Source organism: Lotus japonicus, chromosome 2 (genome assembly GCF_012489685.1).
Source record: "Lotus japonicus ecotype B-129 chromosome 2, LjGifu_v1.2".
In the NCBI taxonomy this organism is placed as follows: domain Eukaryota; kingdom Viridiplantae; phylum Streptophyta; class Magnoliopsida; order Fabales; family Fabaceae; genus Lotus; species Lotus japonicus.
This window is the reverse complement of record NC_080042.1, coordinates 29,382,950-29,408,605: the sequence shown is the minus strand read 5'-3', so window position 1 is coordinate 29,408,605 and position 25,656 is coordinate 29,382,950. Positions and strand designations below refer to the sequence as shown.

At 39.8% G+C, this 25,656-nt stretch overlaps 2 protein-coding genes across 2 annotated transcripts; both read right to left on the bottom strand.

Annotated features, from left to right (window-relative positions):
- Positions 1-2,040: 2,040 nt before the first annotated feature.
- On the bottom strand, positions 2,041-2,430 carry LOC130736311 (uncharacterized). The gene has a single exon (XM_057588152.1). It carries the CDS (start codon positions 2,428-2,430, stop codon positions 2,041-2,043), a length of 390 nt encoding a protein of 129 aa, XP_057444135.1.
- Positions 2,431-7,625: 5,195 nt separating this feature from the next.
- Positions 7,626-8,759, bottom strand: LOC130736310 (uncharacterized). Its single transcript, XM_057588151.1, has 2 exons — positions 8,481-8,759; positions 7,626-8,315 (listed from the first exon to the last, which is right to left on the bottom strand). The coding sequence occupies exons 1-2, from the start codon at positions 8,757-8,759 to the stop codon at positions 7,626-7,628; spliced, it is 969 nt and encodes a 322-aa protein (XP_057444134.1).
- Positions 8,760-25,656: the final 16,897 nt, after the last annotated feature.

The following is a 25,656-nucleotide window of genomic DNA, read 5'->3' as shown; positions in this document are numbered from 1 at the left end:
TATTGATTCACATGCTATGTGCTAAATGGTTAATCTAGGATGTGTTGATATATGTGCCATGACTGTTGGATTGTGTTACTTTGATTATGAAATTACACATATATCTGTTGTACGTCAGAGAGGATAACGGGCAGTTATGCTAAATTTATCATGAGATTTTGGGAAAGTTTGACGGGACGAACGGAGGTTCGGGCCTTGTTATTGTTTTAGTGGATCGAGACCTTCTCTGGGAGTTACTTGGGATTATGGGATCTTTTAAACTCATAAGATTAGAGATAAAACTAAATGGAAACTATTTTACAAGGAAAATTCATAGGACACTAAACAACCTCTGAACCTTTAAATAATGATAACAATCTCGGAGGAAAGCTTAGGATTTGGATACTAGTTTTGGAAAATGAGAAGTGTCGTCGAATCCAAGTTTTGGGGAAACTAATAAGTTTCTGAGTATGTTAATACTCTTTTGCTCGAGGAGCAGTTTTGTGGTTTGGCTATCTAAAAGATAAGCCGGGAAATTAATGAGTTTCTGAGTATGTTGGTACTCTTCGCTCGATGAGCAGTTTGTTGTTTGGCTATCTAAAGGATAAGCCGGGGAACTATAAGTTTCCAAGTACATTGGTACTCCTTCGCTCTTTGAGCAGTTTATTTAGCCATCCAAAGGATGAGCCGGGAAGCTTCACTAAGGCGTGAGACTTCGTGAAAGCATGGAACTTCACTGAAGCGTGAGACTTCGTGAAAGGGTGCAAATTCACTGAAGCGTGAGACTTCGTGAAAGCAGAAACTTCACTGAGGCGGGAGACCTTGTGGAGACGGGAACCTTCGCTGAAGCGGAAGACTTTGGGAAGGCGTGAAACTTCACTGAAGCGTGAGACTTCGTGAAGGTGTCGGACTTCATTGAAGCGGGAGACTTCATGAAGGCGCGAAACTTCACTGAAGCGTGAGACTTCGTGAATGCTTGAAACTTCACTGAAGCGTGATACTTCGTGAATATGTGAGATTTCACTGAAGCGTGAGACTTCGTGAAAGCGTAAGACTCCATTGAAGCGTGAGACTTCATGGAAGTGTGAGATTTCATCGTCGTTTACCCTAGGGCAAACGACAGGGAACATTTGTTTAGTTAGACACTTGTGCGTTTGGAGGACGATACATTGTTTGACTAACCTTATCACCTAACTTCATATGTTGAGATTTTGATGATTTGATATTGGTGAATATCGTTATGTTATTTGTTGAATTGTTGAGATATTGAACATTATGTTGTTACTAGAGATTCGATAACATGCCATGTATATACCTTAGGGTAGGCAATGCAGAATTTATATGTATATATACAACATATATATACCCCCTTATTCTTCACATGTTGCTTGTATTATCTACTATATTCTGTGAGTTGACCCTCGTGCCTTGGCTTTGTGTTCATGTTTGTGTTTGGGCGTTCGGCCTGCTGCCAGACGTTCAACAGCTATTTCGTGATGGTTCGTCGTTCGGGGAGGACCCGGAGCGAAATGACTACTACTGAGCCTTCGATGTGGACCCGAACTTCATGCAGGATCGAATGAGGGTCGATGTTAGGGTGTAGTATATCGGGTTTCGTTATCATAGCTCTGATTTTCATTTCTTATTTTGTTGCAGGGTAGGTCCCCGACTATTAGCTTTTTGTGTGGTTCTCTTCCATGAGGATCACAGGGAGTTTGTCGGACGTAGGTGGTCCTTTGGAGGCCGTTTGGGCTGACTTACTTTCTTGGAGGACTGTATTTATAAAACTTATAATTCTGGCTATGGGTCGCACTTGTTTGCCGTTGGGCAATACTTTAGTTACTTGATGTTACTCTCCGTCACTTGAGGACACTCGTGACGATGATTTTTGTTACAGCGAGGGTTGTGCTTTTATTGTATATTAGTCGCTGTTAATCGCGAATGGGTTGAGTCTTTATTTCGACAAGTCTTTTTATTAAAAAAAGAAAACGAAAAAAAATACCTGCTTTTCCGCTTTATTTTATTTTTGAGTTACTAAAGTGACACCCGAAAATCGGGGTGTTACAACTCCGCCACAGTTCCATTACCCTGCTTCATTTCAAGAAACTCAATTTTCTTCTTTCCCCGAACATCTTCTGGATAGTACTTCTCAAGAAATTCACCCTTGAAAAGATCCCAAGTAATCTCCATCCCATCACCTTCAAACCTCTGAACGGTGTTGTCCCACCAATCTTCAGCTACTTTCTCAAGCATATGGGTGCCAAACTGCACCTTTTGCGCATCAGTACAATTCATGACTCGAAAGATCTTCTCAATTTCTTTCAGCCATGACTGTGCTTTGTGAGGGTTGTATGCTCCTTCAAAGGTTGGTGGATTGTTCCTCTGAAACTTCCCCAAAGCACGAAATTCATCCTGATTTTGGTTTCCAGCATTCGCCTGCTGACCTTGCATTAGCCTACGTCATAAACACATATCGAATACAAAAGGAATTAAACATGCTAATAAACCTAACCTACTGACCGACCATGCTCTGATACCACTAATGTAACACCCTCTAAACCCCCGCGTAAATATTATAACATAAATCAGAGTAAAATGCATAACTAAGAGGGTATCACATTTAATCTCCAAAACCATAAATCAAAACACCTGTCATGCTCATAATAAATATATAAATTTCCAAACTTAGTGTCATAACGTCATATGCATAGCACAACAGATTTATTTTTCAACTCCAAACTAAAACATAATCCAAAAATAAATAAAGAGAGTTCACAAAATAACTCCTAACATCAAGGTTCAAACTAAGCGTTTCCCCGGTGTTACATAATAGAGCATGACTCCCATCACTAAAAGCATATCTAAAAGACTAGCTCCTCTGACTAACCCTCGCGAGAAGCTCCACTGTCCTCGATACCTGAGCGATGTCGCATAGAACATAATTAATCCAACAGAAGGGTGAGAACTCATATCATATGGATAAGCATAATAATAAGTAATGCGAAAGCTTATAAAAATTATCCATAAATTTCTCATACATAATTAAGAAAATATATCATAAAATTTAATATAATCAATTAATTTTCAAAGTATGCCTGTAACACCCCGATTTCGGTGGTGCCACTTTAGTGACTTTAAATCAATAGTGCGGAAAATGCGTAAATATTTTTTTCGTTTTCTTTTCAAATAGAAGACTTAACATAATGAAGACTCAACCCAAAGATAATAAACATAAAGTAATTGAAGATAGTGCCCGCAGGCGAATAAGTACATCCCATGGTCAGAGCCATGAGTTTTATGAATACAGTTTTCAAGAAGATAAGTCAGCCCCAAACGGTCTTCGAAAGACTTCCTATGTCCGACAAACTCCCTGTGATCCTCCTGGAAGAGAACCACACAAAAGCTAATAGTCGCGGGGACCTACCCTGCCCCAAAATGAGAAATGACAATCAGAGCTGTGAAAACAATCCCCCATATAATACACTCCTAACATCGACCCTCATCCGATCATGCATGAAGTCCGGGTCCACGTCGAAGGTTCAGTAGTAGTCATTGCGCTCAGGATCCTACCCGAACGACGAACCATCTTGAATCAGCCGTTGGACGTCTGGCAGCAGGCCGACCGCCCAAACACAACAATACACACAAAGCCAAGGCGCTAGGGTCAACTCACATAATATAATAGATAATACAAGCAACATGTGATGAATAAAGGGGTATATATATATAGGTTGTATATATACATATAAGTTCTGTATCGTCTACCCTAAGGTATATACATAACATGTTATCAGATTTCTAATAACAATTCAATATTCAATATCTCAACAATTCAATAAGTTATATCTCGAAAACTCGATAAGCAATATATCAACGAATATAGTTAAGTGCATGGTGTGCCAATGCTATGTCATGCTCAAAAGATGATCCGGATAAAATGTCCGCATCTCGATGGATGGGACAAGCCAAGCATCTCGCTCCACTAAAGCATCTCGCTCTTATGAAGCATCTCGCTTCTGTAAAGCATCTCGCTTTTATGAAGCATCTCGCTCCTGTAAAGCATCTCTCTTCTATAAAGCATCTCGCTTTTATGAAGCATCTCGCTCCGATGAAGTCCGATCTGAGATCGTCCTTTGGAAAGCAGCACATTTTCCAAGAAATGTATGCATGAATGCAATATGGTTAGCCAAACAACGAAACGTCCTCACCAAGGTACGCGTGTCTAGCTAGAGTACATTGTCTCTACAATACCCTAAGGTAAACAAAGAAGTGCTAATCGCATTTGGTAACTTTCCTAGTCACTTTGGCTCACCGTCTCGATGGCCAACCAAACTGCTCAACGAGCAAAAGAATGCAGCTCGCACTCAGTGACCTTTCAACTTACCATGGCTCACCATCTCGATGGCTAAACAAACTGCTCAACGAGCAAAAGAATGCAGCTCGCACTCAGTGACCTTTCAACTTACCATGGCTCACCATCTCGATGGCCAAACAAACTGCTCAACGAGCAAAAGAGTATCAACATACTCAGAACTGACTAGTTCCCCGGCTAATCCCTTGGATTGGCCAACCAATAAAACTTGCTCATCGAGCAAAGTGCCAACGCACAATGGTTTCCCCAGAAACCTGGATCCGACGACACTTCTCATTTTCAAAACTTAATGTTCAAGCCCTAAACTTTCGTCTGAGTCTTTTATCATTATATTAAGGGTTTTGAGGTTGTTTAATACATTATGGAGGTTCATTATGAAATTGTTTAAGTTTCGTCTCTAATCCTATTAGTTTCAAAGATCCCATAATTCCAATGATTCCCTGGAGAAGGTCTCAAAACAAAAGGTCCATCATCACCCAAGTAATGGCCCGAGAAGTTCCCAGGTAAGCTGGTCGGGCACAATGCCCCATTAAAAGCCCTTCTTGCCTTAGACAGAACAACCCAAGTTCTTACGTGAATTCAAATGGGGTTTTTTTCCAATATCATTTTCAAACTCAATTTTCCTTTGAGAAGGTCTCGATCCATAAAACAATAATAGGGTACAAACCTCGGTCCGTCCCATCAAACTTTATCCAAAAACTCGTCAGGAGTCTGGCATAACTACCCGTTATCCACTATCTTGACGTTCCTCACTCATTCGCGCAATTGCACGGTATATTCAATATAGTCAGCAATTCAAGTGCGTAATAGAAAGACACAATATAATCAATATAATCCAAATATCATGTGAACAAGTAATCCCATATGTAATTCAAATATCATGTGAACAAATAATCACATAGCCTATAGTTAACCATTTTTCAATTAAACATGCGAGTCAATTATCAACATATCAATGTGATGAATCCTAATCTCCCATGTCGGCCGAAGCTCAGAAAACGGAGACACACGTCTCAATCAGTTCACTCGGCCGAAGCCTCCAGAAAACATTTTTCAGAACAGTTCATGCAATATTTGTACAGAATTTAACAAATAAGTCGAACAAGTCGACTCTAGGTCATTAGCTAATAACGATGAGTTTCCACTCACTATCACAATATATTCAAGTCGAATTTATCGACGCCTACACACAAAAATAGCTAGTAAGTAAGTTGCCCTAACCTCGAACTCGTCCAGTGTGTTCAAGCAAGGCTCCTTCACAATCCTCTTTTCCTGCTCCAAGTGTTCCTCCAAACGAATCTTTGAGCAAACGAAGCGAAAGTCAATCAAAACAAGTCAATTCGGTCAAAACAATACTAACTAGCGTTAGACAAATCTTAAGAAGCTTCAGTGTACAATATTTAAGCATGAATAGACGACATAACCTTTGTTCGCTAAAATGCGCATAACTCAAGCTACAGAACTCGGAATGACACAAAACCAAAGCCAAACTTTTGACAACGGAGAGATCTTCGCTATAGCTCAGGCCATACAGACCCAAAAATTATTTTTGGACACGGTCCAATTACTACAAGTTTCGGCCAGTGCTAGAAACAGGGTTTTCCCAAACTTTTTCTTCGATTTAATTAATTCCTAGGTATTCTTAGGCAATATCTAGGCCAGAGAAACTCTCAGAAAAATTATCGGGTCGAAAACTAACACAGGGGTATTTTGGTCAGTGTTTTTAGCTCGAAAACTCAAAGTTGAAATTTCTGAAAATAAATTAGATGGGTACGTTCCTAAAATTATTTAGAACAACTAATCCTACTGAGGCTAAGCTCAGTCGCAAGTTTTAGATGATAAAAACAGAAACTTTAGAAGAAATGAGTCATTTTCACAGTTATAGAGATCTAGGACAAACCGGCTGGAATTTGGCGATAATAATGACGTATTCTTGTTCTTGGGTACGAAGAGAATATTTTTAGACACTAAAATCAACCTATTTGGACAGTTTTACAAAAAGCTCAAAACTTGGAGCACAGAAAGACATAGCAAAAAGCGACGAAATTTAAGATCAGAAGAAAGAAATAACATCAGTACCTCGAGGCCTACGCGTAGCAACAAACAGAGCAACGATCAGGCAAGAACCGGAAAAAACTCTTCCTCCTTTCTCCCTCAAGCTCACCCACGGCCAACAAAGAAAATGAAAAGGATGGTGTGATTTTTTTGGAGTTTTTGAAGTCCTATTTATAGGAAATTGAAAACGTGAGAAAATGATTATTTCGCGATTCCGATTTTTCCTACTGATTCCAACGTATTTTAGACACGATATTCTTCCCGCTGAATCTTCTAATTCTTCAAAGAAATATCAGTATGATTTTTGGTTTTCGAGGCTTGTTTTTAATGTTTACCGGCTTAAAATGCACTTTATGGTTTTGACCTCGGATGCAGAAACTTCCTTCTAAAGAAAGATTTGGAACGTCGATTAGAGTGGGCACACCCGGATGAAATCTTTATTTGAAGCTCCGAACAGGAAAAGTCTTCATCGTAGGTTAATTTAATAGCTCTAGAAAAACCAGGGATTCAGTTTCGGCAAACCTCCCGGTATCGGAAATGAGTGTTCGTAAATTCCAGGGTTTCGTATTAATCTGCTTGTCATAGGAAGGTATACGAGCAATTCTGTATATCTTCAGAATTCTTATGACTTAATTTCTACAGTGTTTTAAGAGTACTTTGACTCTATATAAACGCTCTCGTTCTAAGACATGTAAATGAGTCAAGTTATCGACTAAATTGACTACAGGGATAGAATTAATTAATCCATGAATTTTCTTCTTCATTAAATTATTTTTAAACAACAACCACTTATGTAAATTCCTTTCACGTTGTATTAAATCCTAATTGTGAACAGGAAATTAATTAATTTATTCTAAGCTTTAAAAATCCGAGTCTCACATTACTACACTCCAAAAAGAAAGTTTCGTCCTCGAAACTTAGAGTTCAGCGAAATGTTCTGAATACCGTTCCTTAATCTTTTCCTCTAACTCCTACTCAGTCACTATTCAAATTAATTTCCGTCTTGCGTCTTAATACCGTGTCCTGCACTAAACTCATTTCCTAAAACCACTCTCTTGGTTTAGTATGTCATTCTAAACTTCGTATAACTTTCGTAGTTTAAAACACGAGCGACCGTCACATAAGGTCTTAGTAGGTGTGATAACTATAAGGTCAAAGCTCAATAATAAAAGCAATTAGGTGTGGTGCTCATGCTTCGAGAGTAAAGGTGTAGGTTATACTAGAAATTAGAAGGAATAGTTAGAAAGTTACCATCGTTCCTGCGTTTCTCTCTACTTACCCCATCAGCTCCTCCAACTTCTTCCCCATCCATGATATAAACTTTTCCTCTAGCAGCAGGACGCTTTCCCATTGCAGTGTTGACAGTTGGTTCAGCCTTGGGTGCCCTGCAATCGACGGCCTTATGCCCTGGTTGGTTGCAATTGAAACATCGGGGCCCTTGGTTCATACATGCGTTCGCATAATGTCCAGTCTTCCCACACCTGAAGCAGGTCACCTCTAGGTGTGCTGATTGGTTTCTTGCCCCTGGAGTGACAGCAGTCAAAGGCTTGTAAGATCCTGAGGTAAAACCTCCCCCCTCCGGGCATTGATACGGCTTCTTCTGCTGAGATTTTTCCTTTCCTTGGTAAGTCTGAGAACCTGACCTCATCGGTCCTCCAGTACCAGCACGGTTCAACCTCTTGTTTTTCACCAGTTCCACTTCAGTGGCTTTCTCAACCAGCGACTGGAAACGAAAGATTCTCAGCGGCCTCACAGAATCTTCAATATCAGGCCTCAGCCCATTCACAAAACGCTTACACATATAGCGCTCGTCCACATGTTTGTTGAAGAATTGGAAATGCTTGGCCAAAGACTCCAGTTTAGAAGCATATTCAGGTATGGACATGCTCCCCTGACGAAGTGTCAGAAACTGTGCCTCCCGCTCATCCCGAGCACTAGTGGAAAAATACTTCTCCAGAAAAGCAGCTCGGAAAGAGTTCCAGTTAATTTCTTCTCCATTTGCTTCCATAGTTCCTCTGGCGCCTCTCCACCAGTATTCAACATCCCCAAGTAAAAGGTATGTAGCCATGCCCACCTTGGCACCTTCAGCAGTTTGCAGTACACCAAAAATTTTCTCGATCTTTTGGATCCAGAGATCCGCTTTGTCATGGTCAGTTCCACCAGTAAACTTAGGAGGATCTTGTCTCCTAAAGTCATTGAGTCCCTTGTTTTGGTCGAGAGTTACCTCTCCCTGACGTTGGTGATGATCACGTGCCTCCTCAGCAGCACGCCTTTGAGCGTTATCGTTAGCTTGTGCAGTTACAGCTTGGGCCATAGTGGCCATCATTTCCGCTAATTGGTTAGCGTTCACCATGTTCTGTTAAGTTCGACAAACAGTTAGTACTCATCATAAGATAGCATTTGTTATGACTATAAAATATGATTAAGCAATAACTTCAATCAATTCTAAGCGAAAAATCGCTTTCCAGACAATCAATTTTTTTTACTCTTTGCAGAGCACAGAAGACCTATTCCCCAAAGACTCCCGAAAGACTCGACAAGCTCTGATACCACAATGTAGCACCCCGATTTTGGTGGTGCCACTTTAGTGACTTTAAATCAATAGTGCGGAAAATGCGTAAATATTTTTTTTGTTTTCTTTTCAAATAGAAGACTTAACATAATGAAGACTCAACCCAAAGATAATAAACATAAAGTAATTGGAGATAGTGCCCGCAGGCGAATAAGTACATCCCATGGTCAGAGCCATGAGTTTTATGAATACAGTTTTCAAGAAGATAAGTCAGCCCCAAACGACATTTCGAAATACTTCCTATGCCCGACAAACTACCTGTGATCCTCCTGGAAGAGAACCACACAAAAGCTAATAGTCGGGGACCTACCCTACCCCAAAATGAGAAATGACAATCAGAGCTGTGAAAACAATCCCCCATATAATACACTCCTAACATCGACCCTCATCCGATCATGCATGAAGTCCGGGTCCACGTCGAAGGTTCAGTAGTAGTCATTGCGCTCAGGATCCTCCCCGAACGACGAACCATCTTGAATCAGCTGTTGGACGTCTGGCAGCAGGCCGACCGCCCAAACACAACCATACACACAAAGCCAAGGCGCTAGGGTCAACTCACAGAATATAATAGATAATACAAGCAACATGTGATGAATAAAGGGGTATATATATATAGGTTGTATATATACATATAAGTTCTGTATCGTCTACCCTAAGGTATATACATAACATGTTATTAGATTTCTAATAACAATTCAATATTCAATATCTCAACAATTCTATAAGTTATATCTCGAAAACTCGATAAGCAATATATCAACGAATATAGTTAAGTGCATGGTGTGCCAATGCTATGTCATGCTCAAAAGATGATCCGGATAAAATGTCACCATCTCGATGGATGGGACAAGCCAAGCATCTCGCTCCACTAAAGCATCTCGCTCTTATGAAGCATCTCGCTTCTGTAAAGCATCTCGCTTTTATGAAGCATCTCGCTCCGATGAAGTCCGATCTGAGATCGTCCTTCGGAAAGCAGCACACTTTCCAAGAAATGTATGCATGAATGCAATATGGTTAGCCAAACAACGAAACGTCCTCACCAAGGTACGCGTGTCTAGCTAGAGTACATTGTCTCTACAATACCCTAAGGTAAACAAAGAAGTGCTAATCGCATTTGGTAACTTTCCTAGTCACTTGGGCTCACCGTCTCGATGGCCAACCAAACTGCTCAACGAGCAAAGGAATGCAGCTCGCACTCAGTGACCTTTCAACTTACCATGGCTCACCATCTCGATGGCCAAACAAACTGCTCAACGAGCAAAAGAATGCAGCTCGCACTCAGTGACCTTTCAACTTACCATGGCTCACCATCTCGATGGCCAAACAAACTGCTCAACGAGCAAAAGAGTATCAACATACTCAGAACTGACTAGTTCCCCGGCTTATCCCTTGGATTGGCCAACCAATAAAACTTGCTCATCGAGCAAAGTGCCAACGCACAATGGTTTCCCTAGAAACCTGGATCCGACGACACTTCTCATTTTCAAAACTTAATGTTCAAGCCCTAAACTTTCGTCTGAGTCTTTTATCATTATATTAAGGGTTTTGAGGTTGTTTAATACATTATGGAGGTTCATTATGAAATTGTTTAAGTTTCGTCTCTAATCCTATTAGTTTCAAAGATCCCATAATTCCAATGATTCCCTGGAGAAGGTCTCAAAACAAAAGGTCCATCATCACCCAAGTAATGGCCCGAGAAGTTCCTAGGTAAGCTGGTCGGGCACAATGCCCCATTAAAAGCCCTTCTTGCCTTAGACAGAACAACCCAAGTTCTTACGTGAATTCAAATGGGGTTTTTTTCCAATATCATTTTCAAACTCAATTTTCCTTTGAGAAGGTCTCGATCCATAAAACAATAATAGGGTACGAACCTCGGTCCGTCCCATCAAACTTTATCCAAAAACTCGTTAGGAGTCTGGCATAACTACCCGTTATCCACTATCTTGACGTTCCTCACTCATTCGCGCAATTGCACGGTATATTCAATATAGTCAGCAATTCAAGTGCGTAATAGAAAGACACAATATAATCAATATAATCCAAATATCATGTGAACAAGTAATCCCATATGTAATTCAAATATCATGTGAAGAAATAATCACATAGCCTATAGTAAACCATTTAACAATTAAACATGCGAGTCAATTATCAACATATCAAAGCGATAAATCCTAATCTCCCATGTCGGCCGAAGCCCAGAAAACTGAGACACACGTCTCAATCAGTTCACTCGGCCGAAGCCTCCAGAAAACATTTTTCAGAACAGTTCATGCAATATTTGTGCAGAATTTAACAAATAAGTCGAACAAGTCGACTCTAGGTCATTAGCTAATAACGGTGAGTTGCCACTCACTATCACAATATATTCAAGTCGAATTTATCGACGCCTACACACAAAAATAGCTAGTAAGTAAGTTGCCCTAACCTCGAACTCGTCCAGTGTGTTCAAGCAAGGCTCCTTCACAATCCTCTTTTCCTGCTCCAAGTGTTCCTCCAAACGAATCTTTGAGCAAACGAAGCGAAAGTCAATCAAAACAAGTCAATTCGGTCAAAACAATACTAACTAGCGTTAGACAAAGCTTAAGAAGCTTCAGAGTACAATATTTAAGCATGAATAGACGACATAACCTTTGTTCGCTAAAATGCGCATAACTCAAGCTACAAAACTCGGAATGACACAAAACCAAAGCCAAAATTTTGACAACGGAGAGAGCTTCGCTATAGCTCAGGCCATACAGACCCAAAAATTATTTTTGGACACGGTCCAATTACTACAAGTTTCGGCCAGTGCTGGAAACAGGGTTTTCCCAAACTTTTTCTTCGATCTAAATTAATTCCTAGGTATTCTTAGGCAATATCTAGGCCAGAGAAACTCTCAGAAAAATTATCGGGTCGAAAACTAACACAGGGGTATTTTGGTCAGTGTTTTTAGCTCGAAAACTCAAAGTTGAAATTTCTGAAAATAAATTAGATGGGTACGTTCCTAAAATTATTTAGAACAACTAATCCTACTGAGGCTAAGCTCAGTCGCAAGTTTTAGATGATAAAAACAGAAACTTTAGAAGAAATGAGTCATTTTCACAGTTATAGAGATCTAGGACAAACCGGCTGGAATTTGGCGATAATAATGACGTATTCTTGTTCTTGGGTACGAAGAGAATATTTTTAGACACTAAAATCAACCTATTTGGACAGTTTTACAAAAAGCTCAAAACTTGGAGCACAGAAAGACATAGCAAAAAGCGACGGAATTTAAGATCAGAAGAAAGAAATAACATCAGTACCTCGAGGCCTACGCGTAGCAAAAAACAGAGCAACGATCAGGCAAGAACCGGAAAAAACTCTTCCTCCTTTCTCCCTCAAGCTCACCCACGGCCAACAAAGAAAATGAAAAGGATGGTGTGATTTTTTTTGAGTTTTAGAAGTTCTATTTATAGGAAATTGAAAACGTGAGAAAATGATTATTTCGCAATTCCGATTTTTCCTACTGATTCCAACGTATTTTAGACACGATATTCTTCCCGCTGAATCTTCTAATTCTTCAAAGAAATATCAGTATGATTTTTGGTTTTCGAGGCTTGTTTTTAATGTTTACCGGCTTAAAATGCACTTTATGGTTTTGACCTCGGATGCAGAAACTTCCTTCTGAAGAAAGATTTGGAACGTCGATTAGAGTGGGCATAAGCGGATGAAATCTTTATTTGAAGCTCCGAACAGGAAAAGTTTCATCGTAGGTTAATTTAATAGCTCTAGAAAAACCAGGGATTCAGTTTCGGCAAACCTCCCGGTATCGGAAATGAGTGTTCGTAAATTCCAGGGTTTCGTATTAATCTGTTTGTCGTAGGAAGGTATACGAGCAATTCTGTATATCTACAGAATTCTTATGACTTAATTTCTACAGTGTTTTAAGAGTACTTTGACTCTATATAAACGCTCTCGTTCTAAGACAGTCATGTAAATGAGTCAAGTTATCGACTAAATTGACTACAGAGATAGAATTAATTAATCCATGAATTTACTTCTTCATTAAATTATTTTTAAACAGCAACCACTTATGTAAATTCCTTTCACGTTGTATTAAATCCTAATTGTGAACAGGAAATTAATTAATTTATTCTAAGCTTTAAAAATCCGAGTCTCACAATGCCAATACTCCATAATCATAGCTTAGACAAAGCAAATATAAATATTGTCAATTACCACAACATCACAATTCTTCTCCAAAGATATTGCAGTTAACTTTAATTAACAACAATAACTCCCTACAATAACTTATGACTCAAGTGTGACTCCGTGCAAATGTCTTTGGTACCAAAGTTGTTATCCTAAGCGGTATTACCGCGTCCACTCCAGACAGATAACCACCAATAAAACCCTCGCTCTAGGCTTTCAAAATCACTCCAGTTTTGGGACAAGTCACTAGCCTCCACGAGAACTAGCAAACATTGCCTCTTGACAACTATGCAGTGTATTGTGCAAAACTCAACTAACATATGCTTATTCAAACCATCTCCAAGTCTTAATTATTTTAGCATATTCATCACCAGCTCAACATATCAAATCAATTCCAATTTCTCAAAATATATCAACTAAACTCATAACATCAATTCAATAAAAGCAACATCATATAAGAATTATTAAACAAATGAAAATCAAATATAATTCATATATAACAGGTTCTGCACTATTATACAAAAACTAAATTTTTCCTAATTTTCCCTAAAAACCGGTCATCTCCTTTGCGCCGCGCGCGCACCTCCTACCCGCGCCGCGCTCCCACGCATATTTAAATTCATGCTAAATGTCCAGGTACCAACAAAGTTATATACTAATAGAGACAATAGAATAAATCATATATATAAAGTAAGGACAAACTTAGAAACAGTGCTACGCATCATGTTCATGTTGTTCCCAAATTATCATTTAACTTGTGGATAATAGCTTTCACCATCATTCTGCTCAAACACACTATTCTTTAATCCACATTGTACTCCATCTTGATTTCAATCCAGTATATAAAAAAAACCCAACACTCCAACATTCATATAAACAACCCAATAGAACCAATATGCAGCTCCAAACCGATCTCTGCTACGCCATCCACCTTACAATTCCTAATTACTAACATCAAATTACTTGTGTAACCAGTGCGTTTGCATATACCACACCAATACCATGGCCATGGGAACGGACAATCCTAAGGTTTCAATTGTTCATACTCTAACTAGAATCAAACATAATTCTCAAATAAATCGCCAATAGCATGATTTAACTCAATCAACGCATGGCGCATCTGTTTTGCCTCCACCACCATGCGCGCCTCCACTAACTATTATGCCAAACTAGAAAATAGGAATTCAAACCCTTACCTCTTTCACGCTTTCTCCATTTTCTGTTCTGCTCTTCTAATTTCGATTTCTCTTTCTTTCTTTTCTCTTTCTATTTAACTCCTAATTACTCACTCTAAACCCTAAAACCCTTTTTAATTAAATCTTATGTAATTAAATAATATAATTTAAATATTATACTCCCTCCATATATCACTTAAACATCTTATTATATTATAAAATACCCTATTTATTCAAGCTACTATATAACCCAATAATAATTAAAATAAATTAATAAATATTCTACTAATCGGAAAACGGGGTGTTACAATGATGGTTACTTGAGGGCCAAGGAATAGGGTTTTGGCCGTACGGTGAAGGGAAAAGAGAAGAGAAGATTTATTTTGATTTATTGGGAAAGATTGGGTTTATTTTTTTAAAAGTAAGAGAGTCTTAAATATTTGAATGTATATTAATTTTTTTTTTAGTTTCTTTTTTAAAAGGGGGGACATTTATTTAAAATTCAAATAAGATTTGGATCAGAGAAAAATTCAAACAAAAAACCCTAGCCTTGTGCTAGTTGTGACCGCCGGCCACATTGAGGGAAAAGGGGAGGGGTTTTTCTCTTTTTAGTTTTCTTTTCCTATTTTATTAGTTAATAATTAAGTATATTAATTATTTTGGGGTTGGGCTTGGTTAATTGAAAGAAAAAAAAAGCGAAACCCTAGGCCTTGTGTGTGTGTGTGCCGCCGGCCACCAAAGGGGGAGAAGGGGGGATTCTCTTGTTTTTTTTTCCTAGAACTGAATTAGAAGGCTTCCATGCACTCTTTTCACGTGAAAATACTCATAAAAGAAAAGAGAAGAAAGAGTTGAGAAGAAGAGAGAAAGAGAACGCGAGAGAGAGAGAGAGAGGAGAAGAGAGGGAGCACGAGAAAGAGAGAGAGATTGGGGGAAGTAGAAGAAGGCTTAGAACCAGAGAGGAACAGAAAGGGATCGCCTTCTACACACTTCATCTTTCATCCTCTTTTCGTACCAAAGACTAAAGGTGAGGGCGGATCTAGTACGGGTAGAGTCTAGGCGATTATATGATGAAAATACCATGATTTTATGTGGGAATAATGTGATTTTGGGTGAGTTATGCCATGGGGGATTTGTTTGCATGATGGGGTACTATCTTTATGCATGAATATCATGAGAAGTTTCTGTTTTTGTCATGCTCTTTACGTGATGCCATGATTCCTTGATAATCACATGTCAAAAGTTGTTATTTTTCACTATGTTGCATAGATCTGACTTGTGTTGTATAACATGCAATAGATCTGCATATTTGATGATATTTTATGATGAAACCTTGCTGGATTTGGGCTTGAGAAACTTGATCCAACAAGATCAAAAAAAAATTGGAAACCGTAGGCTAAAATTGGTCACAATCGAACCCTATTTCGAGGGTTTCGGCGAATTTTTCTTATTTCTTTTATCTATGTGCTAGCTTGATGATTTGGTACTAAATTTACTATTGTGATTATGAGGACATGGATATGTGGTAGATGATGATGGTTGGCCGAACCCTATCCTCTCTAGGGATGAGGTGTTTGTCTTACTTACTTGATGAGAGATGTATGATGATATGATGCTTTTGTGAGGAGAAGGGATTAAACCCTTAACTATTAGTATTATGTAGTGTATGATGCCTTTATAGCTTACTTCTTTAACTTGACCTTAGTAGTAAAGCCTAGAGAATGAGATTCCGCTTGCAAGTAGTATTGCATGGCTATAGTGATAGTGTAGGCTATGGACCATGAGAACGATGGTGCCGTTAAAGACAAACGGTTACTTTCACGCGAGGGAGAAATTTATGGATTGACTGTGTGGTCTCCATGTGATAACCCTGACTGAGTCACGGGTTAGGGATTGATTGTGTGGTATCTCCGAGAACTGTGGGTTGACTGTGTGGTCCCCTCGAGATTGTTCATCTGTGGATGATCATGATTGGCCAAGGTGATGAAGTGGTAGTGTGATGGTGAGGTCGTTAGCCTAACTGAACTATTCATGTGATATTATGTGATTTACTTGATTTAATTGAGCGTCTGGCATGAGATCTAACCCTCTACTATTTGTTATGTCTGCGGGGGGGGGGGGGGGCAGATGGTGCTGATCACGAGTTTGGATCATTCTTCAACGTTGACACTCCGTGACGAGGAGAACGACGAGGCCTGGGTGTCCGACTCACACCAGGTACGTCGCATCTATGTCGGCGGTGCTACGCTTACGGGTCGTGACAGTAGAGGACGATTCATTGAGGTCCAGGAGCTGGAGAACGGGAGGGCGAAGATGCCATATGTGAGTTGCAAATAAGTAACACAAGAAATGGGGGGTTTGAATTGTGTTCTTGAAAATTACTTTTTAAAACTTTGTTTTATGAAAAGAATATTAGTTCTTTGGTAAAAACGTTTAAGTGTGACTTTTAACAAACTGTTTAGGGCAGCAGAAGTAAAACAGTAAATAGAACAGAACGATCAGCACACAGAGATTTATACTGGTTCACCCCAAACAATTGGGCTACGTCTGGTACTTGGCCACCACCAAGATTTTCACTAGCAAGTATCAAGGACTTCTCCAATACAAGTATTAGACATGACTTCTCCAAGTATTATCACGGACTTCTCCAAGTATTCTACAGGACTCCTCCTATAAGTATTGTACTGGACTTCTCCAAAATCTTACAAAGATTCAAATCACTCTACGAAGATTCTCTTCTTTCAAGAGCAAGGGTAGAGACTTTATAGCACTGAAACTCTAAGTGTTTGGGTTCAGATCTGACTATTGGATCACTTATGAGTCACTACAGGAGTGTAAAGAGAATAAAGAGATATGATTCTTTTAAGGTACGAGGTTTTCTCTTTCACTGAGCAGAATTTAATGGCTTGTATTTGACACTTGGGAATATCTGCTTGAGCTTTGAATGTTGTAGAGAAGTTTTGAAAATGAATGCTTGAATGCTTGTATTCTCAGAATTAATTCATGTTCCTTCAGATCTTCGAGAATGTCTTAAATACTTGCTTGCTAGTGTTGTAGCCGTTGTGAGACAATATCCAACCGTTGAGATAGTCGTTGAGAAAGGATATCGGGCCGTTGATTCAAAAGGCTTGGTTGGTAGCTTCATTAAATGTTACTTCTGAAGCAAGTCTATCCTTTAGCTCAAAAGGGGTGATAGACTTTGGGCTACTTTTCAGACAAGAGACAATTTGGCAATTTGATGTTGACAGCTTGAACTTTTCCTCGTTGGTCAGCGTGCCTTTTGCTAAAGCAAACTTGTCTTCATGTGATTCAGTTTGAATGAAACTCAAATGGTTGTCATTGGATTTGAATGTAAGACAGGCGGTTGAAATCAAACTAAAACTTTGGCGCTCAAAATTTGTCTTGATATATCTGACTGACGACGTGGCGTTGAAACGGTCAGAATCTTCAAACTACGCGACCACTTACAGAACGGTTCTGTAAAGACAGAGTTCCTTCTAGTTTCTGAGATAGATATCTTTTTAAGAATTGATAGAACGTTGAAGCGTGTGACATATGTCAGAATTTCCCCTGAAATTGAGAACGTTATCAGTAGTTAAATATCAATGAAACTTCTACTATAAAATTGTTATGATCAAAAGAAGATTTTAAAAACGTTATGATGCATTTGAACTTAACAATATGCACCTCCTCGTTTCCTATTCCCTATGGACATGGGTTCCAGGACATCATATGTGCAAGTATCTGAGGAGGAGTTGGATCCTTCCGAGGATATGGAGATCGCTTCTGAGCAGCCAAAAGCAGAGCCAGTGCACCATTGATACCAGATCCAGTGGTCGGCCCGGACGAGCAGGAGGCTCAGGATCAGGGAAAGGCGCGACGGAAGCTTAGAGAGTTCTTCAGTTTGCTGGAGCCCGAAGAAGTAGATGAAGATGATGAGGAGTCCGAGTGATTTTATAATTTTCTGTCGGGTTAAAGAGACCGTTTAGCACCGAACTTTATTTACTTCCTACTTTATTTATTTTCGTTCATTTGGATATTTTTTCAAAGATTGATGTAATCTTACATTGAGGTTTCTTTCAGACGCGTACTTACTATTTTCCATGGATTAATTAATATCGAGATTTACGTTGGTATTTATTCCCGCAACTTATTTTGGTTAAGTTTTCAAGAGTTTCGCAATAACTGAACCTTTGTCATTAATTGAAGATTAATAATTGAAACGACGAAAACTCTTTACGAAAATTTGTTATTTGGTTATTGTGTGACACTCGAGAAATCGGGGCGTTACAAGTCTCATCCTCTCTTTCCAAAACATACAATCACTCCCTCAAAAACAGCTCAAAGTATCCACTTAAAAGCATTTTCAAAACAGGCATCATCTGAGAGAGAAAAACTATTGAACAAATCAGTTAAGTATAAATCAATAATGAACAAGGTATAAAGACTCTATTTACAACAATGTATGAAAAAAAGAGAAATAAAAACTACAAAAGAAAAATATGCAAATAGGCATGAACTAAACTCAGAGTAAGAAAAGAACTTCCTTCCTAGTGATTTGAGAGCCTCCAAGTGTTCTCCACTGGACCTATAGCTACTGGGAAAGAGGGCGCTCGAGCGCTAATTGCCACCGCTCCAGCACCACTGCAAGTCTTTTTATTTCCTGAAACATTAAAAAGAAGACAAAAACATAAAACCGAAAAGAAAAGAAAAAAACATGGGTTGTCGCCAAAACAAAACAAACAATGCCCAGCAACGTCCCAAAAACAATGTCTTAGGTAGACTATACAAAACAAAGTAAAAGATAAACTTCGAACTCGTAACCCAAACCAAAAATCACAAACAATGTGTAAGACCCAAGTTTTTAAGCTTATGCTAAGTGAATAAACTTCTTATTCACGATTAGGGTTGATGTGTCGTGAAGGGAAACCTGAACAAGAGTTTACTAAATGAAATAAATTTATGAAGGAGAAAGTTTAGGAAAAGTCTAAGGATTGTATCCGAATCGATAAAAGGTATAGCACGATCCATTCGCTTAAACCTAGGACAAGAACCTTAGGAAAAGACTAAGTTCCACCCTTGGAACACTGTGGGAATTTATTCCAAAAATCTTCAGAGAAATGTTAGAACTTCTCTTATTCATTATGCGACAATCGTTTCGAGGCGAAACCTTAGGATCTAAGAACGTCCGATTCCAATCATCGGAAGTTTGCCGAAACTAAAACCCTGATAGTTCAAAACCCTAGAATCAACCGACGATGAAGACTTTTTCTATTCGGAGCTTCAGATGAAGATTCCACACACGTACACCCATTTCTCTTGATGATTTCAATCTTTCTTTAGAAGGAAGTTTTCTATTCCGACATTCGATGCAAAAAAAAACTTATCGGGTAAAATAGTTTTACACCGACTTTGCATTAGTCACCTAAAATACCAGGAAACCTCTTTTGAGTTTTGGATTTATGTCGCCAAAACCTATCTTAGAATTCACGGAGAATGAAGCCGGAAAAATCAGATTCGCGAAACTTTCATTTTACCGCGTTTTGCCAACCTCTATATATAGCCAAGAAATGAGAAAATATCACAAATCTCCACAATTTTCTCTCCAAAACCAGCGAGCTCACCAAGAGGAAGAGGAAGAAGAGTTTTTGTTCATTTCTTGCTTGATCGTCGATTAAACAGTTGCTACTTCAAGGTGCCGAGGTATAGTCGCTAATCCTTACCTCTGATCGTCTTTTCCATAGCTTTTCTCTATGTCTTTCTGTGCTCATAGTTTTGAGGTTTTTGCAAAACTATCCTGAATACTTCATTTTTGATTCTAAACATCTTCCCTACGTTCTCCTGAGTATGTTTAGCTAATAATACTGCGCCGATTCTCGAAAAACTACCGTCGAGTTTCAATTCTGGTGAAAATACCCATTTTGGGGCAAAGCTTCGTCCTTTGGGCTGAAAACTATCGCCTTTGCTTAGTGCTAGTAGGATTAGTTGTCATAATCGTCGTTGGTGACGTCCCCATCCAATTTGCTTTTCGAAATTTCTGTTTTGAAATTCTGAGCTAAAAATATTGACCAAAATACCCCTGCGACAGTTTTTGATCCGATAATTTTTCCGAGTTTAGAATACCCTTAGTTACGGCTAATGATAGCATAGGAACCAAGTTTGATCGAAGAAAAATCGACCCACCTAATTACCAATAGTGGTCGAGCACCCTAAGGGGGGAGGGGGAAAATTCCTTTTTCAAAAACTTGTCCTTTCGCGCTAGATTATCGTACCTCGGAGTATATACTACTTCGTGTAACCTTAGTGAGTATTGTTTGCTGAGTTTTTGACTCATTGTGATTGATTTCTGTGGTTTTGCTCTAAAGGTGCTTTTGAGGAATTTCCTGAAGAGCAAGGCATTGATTGTGAAGGAACGTTAGACGGGAACCCTGAAGAATCTACAGGTGAGGGCTTCTCACTGAATCTCTAGTTAATGCTTAGGGTCGATGATTTCGACATTGATTTACTGTTTATGCACTTGTTTGTGGTTGTTTGGAAAAATGTTTTCTGAGGCTTCGGCTGACAATGTAGATGATCCATCTACTGACTGTTTTTGAGATTGACTTACATGCTATGTGCTATGTGGGTAATCTAGGATGTGTGGTGCATGCTTTATATGCTAAGTGCTACGTGTTTATTCTGAGATGTATTGATATATGACATGTTTGTTGACTGTGATGATATAATTATGTCTTTCGCTGATATCTGTGATTCTGAGTAGTGAGAATAGCGGGCAGGTCATGCCGATTTTATTTTGAGAGTTTTGAGAAAGTTTGATAGGACGAATGAGATTCGGGCCTGGTTATGGTGTTTCATGGATCGAGACATTCTCTGGAGTCATTTGGGGATTAGGAGATCCCGAGAACTTATAAGATTTGCGATAAGACTAAAAGGATATTATTTTGTAAAGAAAACTCATAAGACATTAAACAACCTCTAAATCTTCAAATAATGATAATAAACTCGAAAGGAAGCTTAGGATGCAAATCTTAGTGTTGGAAAACGAGAAGTTTCGTCGGATCCAAGTGTTGAGGAGATTGGTAAGTTCTGAGTATGTTGATACTCCTTCGCTCTTTGAGCAGTTTGTTTAGCCATCCAAGGGATGAGCCGAGAAGCTTCACTGAGGCGTGAGACCTTGTGAATGCGTGATACTCCACTGAGGCGTGAGACCTTGTGGATAGCATGGATCTTCACTGAGGCGTGAGACCTCGTGAACAGCATGAAACTTCACTGAAGCGTGAGACTTCGTGCTAGTGTGTAAATTCACTGGGGCGTGAGACCCCGTGAAAGCATAAAACTTCACTGAAGCGTGAGACTTTGTGAATGTGTGAGACTCCACTGGAGCGTGAGACTTCGTGGGAGCATTGATAACTCGAAGAGTTATCGTGAGTGGTTGCACTCATTTTATGATTATTGTATTTTGTCGCAGAATCGACTTTTACCTTAGGGTATTCTTTGTAGACACATTAAGTTAGCTAGAACACGTGGCGACGTGTCGAGTGAGGTCGGAGACGTTGTTTGGCAAATCACATTGCATTCATGCACACATAGGAGGTTAATACACGGCGTGATACCGGACCTCGGTGGATTCCAAAATGGTCATAAGACCCGGATTTCAGCGTAAGAGCGCTGCTAGGTGACTCTTAGTAGCAGACCGAAATGGCAGACCTTCGGGTTTACTGCTGATCTGGCTACCTTTGTGTGGTGTAAGAGGCACGCGGGCAGAAATGGTCCCACCGTTGCTGGTGCTAGGATTGATCCGTTTGATGTCCATCCCTTTCCGGAATGCATGTGGTTAACTGGGTTAACCGCCATATCATTTCATGCAACATGCATACTGACTTAGTTGCTGTGTGTGATTGATACTTGTTAATCCTATTTGATGCATGCTATTTGTTATTACTGTCGTTACATTCATTGTGGAATATGCAACCCTAGGATGTTATCCCTAGCTATAAGCCTAAGTGGCTATTCTATTACCTGTATCTATCGGTGCTATTATTTAGATAATTCCTTGGAGTTGACCCTCGCGTCTTCTGTGTGTGCTTTGGCGGACAAACGCCCTTTGTCAGATGTCTTTGGCGGGCTGGTTCATGACGGATCACCCTTCGGGGGAAACTAGAGTGGAGATGCTGGAACAGGAGCGCATCGCGGTAGCGAGAGGAGGACGGATGGTGTACATAGACTAGGTCGTTCTGGATTCAGATTCGGGCGACGATCATGCTAGCATGTAGGTTCAGTGCTGGTGTGAGCTCCTCGAGATGGGATTAGTGTAGGAGTAGAGTCTTAGCTCTGAACATCATTTGTTTTTCTTTGGGGACAGGGTAGTTTCCCACCTATAGCTTTTTGTGTGGTTCTTTACAGGAATCATAGAGAGTTTGTTGGACTTAGGAGGTCTTGTTTAGGCCGATGGGCCAACTGATTCTCATTTTTGAAGGTTTGTGTTGCGGACACTTACCTTTTCCTTTGGTCTGTACATATTGCCTACGGGCGTTACTCTCTTTTACTTTCCGTCACTGGGGGTTACTCGTGACGAGGTTGGGTACTTACGGCGGGGGCTGTAATTATTATTGTATATTAGTTCTATTATCTTTTGTCGTCTAGTTTTATTTATTTCAGTCTTGTTTACATTATCGACGAAAAAAAAAATATTCACGTTTTTCCGCATTAAGTTTATTTTTGGTTACTAAAGTGACGCCACCGAAATCGGGGTGTTACATTGTGGTATCAGAGCCTGGTTGAGTCTTTCGGGAGTTGTTGGGGAATAGGTCTTCTGTGCTAGGTTGTGTGACTCTGCAAAGAGTGAAAATTGATTGTCTGCAAGCGATTTTTCGCTTATAATTGAGTGAAGTTATTGCTTAATCATATTGTATAGTTATACTAGATACTATCTTATGATGAGTACTAACTGTTTGTTTAACTTAACAGAACATGGTGAACACTAACCAACTAGCTGAGATGATGGCCACTATGGCCCAAGCTATGACTGCACAAGCGAACGATAATGCTATGAGGCGTGCTACTGAGGAGGCACGTGATCAACATCAGCGTCAGAGAGAAGTGACTCTGGACCAGAACAAGGGCCTGAATGACTTCAGGAGACAAGATCCACCAAAGTTCTCTGGTGGTACTGACCCAGACAAAGCGGACCTCTGGATCCAGGAAGTTGAGAAGATATTCGGCGTTTTACAAACTGTTGAGGGTGCCAAGGTGGGCATGGCGACTTACCTGCTGCTGGGTGATGCTGAGTACTGGTGGAGAGGCACCAGGGGGATTATGGAAGCTAACCAGGAGGAGATCAACTGGAACTCCTTTCGAACTGCGTTCTTGGAAAAGTATTTTCCAACAAGTGCTCGGGATGAGTGGGAGGCATAGTTTCTGACTCTCCGTCAAGGAGGTATGTCTGTACCAGAATTTGCTTCCAAGTTGGAATCTCTAGCGAAGCATTTTCAGTTTTTCAACGATCATGTTGATGAGCGCTACATGTGTAAGCGTTTTGTTAATGGACTGAGGCCTGATATCGAGGACTCAGTGAGGCCATTGGGAATTATGCGCTTTCAGTCGTTGGTGGAGAAAGCCACAGAAGTGGAGCTGATGAAGAATAGAAGGTTGAACCGTGCTGGTACTGGAGGGCCGATGAGATCAGGTTCTCAAAATTTTCAAGACAAAGAGAAATTTCAGAGCGGGAGGCCATATCAGCGTCCTGCTGAAAAAGGGTTTACTTCAGGATCTTACAGACCCATGACGGGTACTGCTGGTGGTTCTGGAGATCGGACTTTGAACAGGGAGATGACCTGTTTCAGATGTGGGAAGCCGGGGCACTATGCTAATGCTTGTCCCGACACGAGGCCCAAATGCTTTAATTGTAACAGAATGGGGCATAATGCCGGTCAGTGCAGAGCACCCAAGACAGAACCAACCGTGAACACTGCACGTGGAAAGCGTCCTGCTGCTAAAGCAAGAGTTTACACCATGGACGGTGAGAGAGCTGAGGGGTTTGTCAGAGGAGGGCGCAAGAACGATGGTAACCTTCTAACCATTCTTTCTCATTCCAGTATAATATGTTCCATTACTCTCGTAGCGCGTGCAAAACACACCTAACTTACTTATACTGTTTGAGCTTTGACCTTATAGTTATTACGCCTATTAATACCTTATTTGACCGTAGCTCGTATTTTAGCTATAGAAGTTACACGAGGTTTAGAATAACACGTTAAGCCTAGAAATTAGTCTTGCACCGATGCGTTTAACAAGAAGCTAGAAGCTAAAGAATGAATCTTAGAGAGATTCCGTATGGATAGTATACGTATGATGTCGAGAGTGTGTAGTTCCGTAGCGACATCGTTGAGGATTTAATATCATGGTAATGGACTTTGATAGGGGGATGTGTAAGATGAATTTGGATTGATCGAGGATTTGTGGGGTTTGGGAGGAAAGTTCGTGTTAAGTAATTGATTTCCTTTGGGAAGAAGTGTTCGTTTTAAGAAATGAATATTCATTTAAGAAATGTTGGAGAGTTAAAGCATATTAGAGGTCCAAACTTAGTGAAGACTTAGATTTTAGATCAATCGATTTGATCACGAACGGGTGAGACATGAAGTCTTGGAATGATTGGAGGATGGTCAAATTACAGATTGGAGGATGGAGGATGGTCAAATTACAGAAAGGGAAGTGTTCGTATCAAGATGAATACTTGAGGTATAGTTATGATTGGATCTTCTAGAGGATAAATCTCGACTTATGCGAAGTGTTAGGGATTTCAGTAAGCCTAAATTGGTTTGAGTGAGGAAGGTTTTGAGGACGAAGACGACAATAATGGATTGTTGGGTATTAAGAGGATGATTAGTTTATGAGTTGTTGATGAATTTATGATTAAGGGAATGAGCCTTGTCATGTACGAGGTATTAAGACTCAAGTCGAGTTTTAATTTGAATGGTGACTAAGTAGAGGATTGATTTCGTGGTGCGAGTGATGATAGTTACAAAGTTGGAAGTGACGTTAATGGACTGTTAGATTCCAACGCAATGTTTCGTCTAGGGGTTATCAAGTGGTCGAGCCGGACAACATAGGGCTGAAAGATGATATGTCTGTTGAGACGCCGTCGGTCAACCTTGGGACTAGAAGAGTGAAACAATCGAGGGGAAAGCAGAGTGCTTTAGTGGAAGTTATTTGGAACAAAGACACGGACGGTGCTATATGGGTATTAGAGGAAAAGATCAAGGAACAATATCCAGAACTTTTTACTGACCCTTAAGTTTCGAGGTCGAAACTTTCTTTTTGGAGGGTAGTAATGT

Bases quoted from the DNA above. Each gene is read 5' to 3' on its own strand.
- LOC130736311 (XM_057588152.1), bottom strand. From the start codon at position 2,430: ATGCAAGGTCAGCAGGCGAATGCTGGAAACCAAAATCAGGATGAATTT.
- LOC130736310 (XM_057588151.1), bottom strand. From the start codon at position 8,759: ATGGTGAACGCTAACCAATTAGCGGAAATGATGGCCACTATGGCCCAA. The intron at 8,316-8,480 runs GTGGGCATGGCT...CGGGAGGCACAG, and splicing joins AAACTGCTGAAGGTGCCAAG to TTTCTGACACTTCGTCAGGG.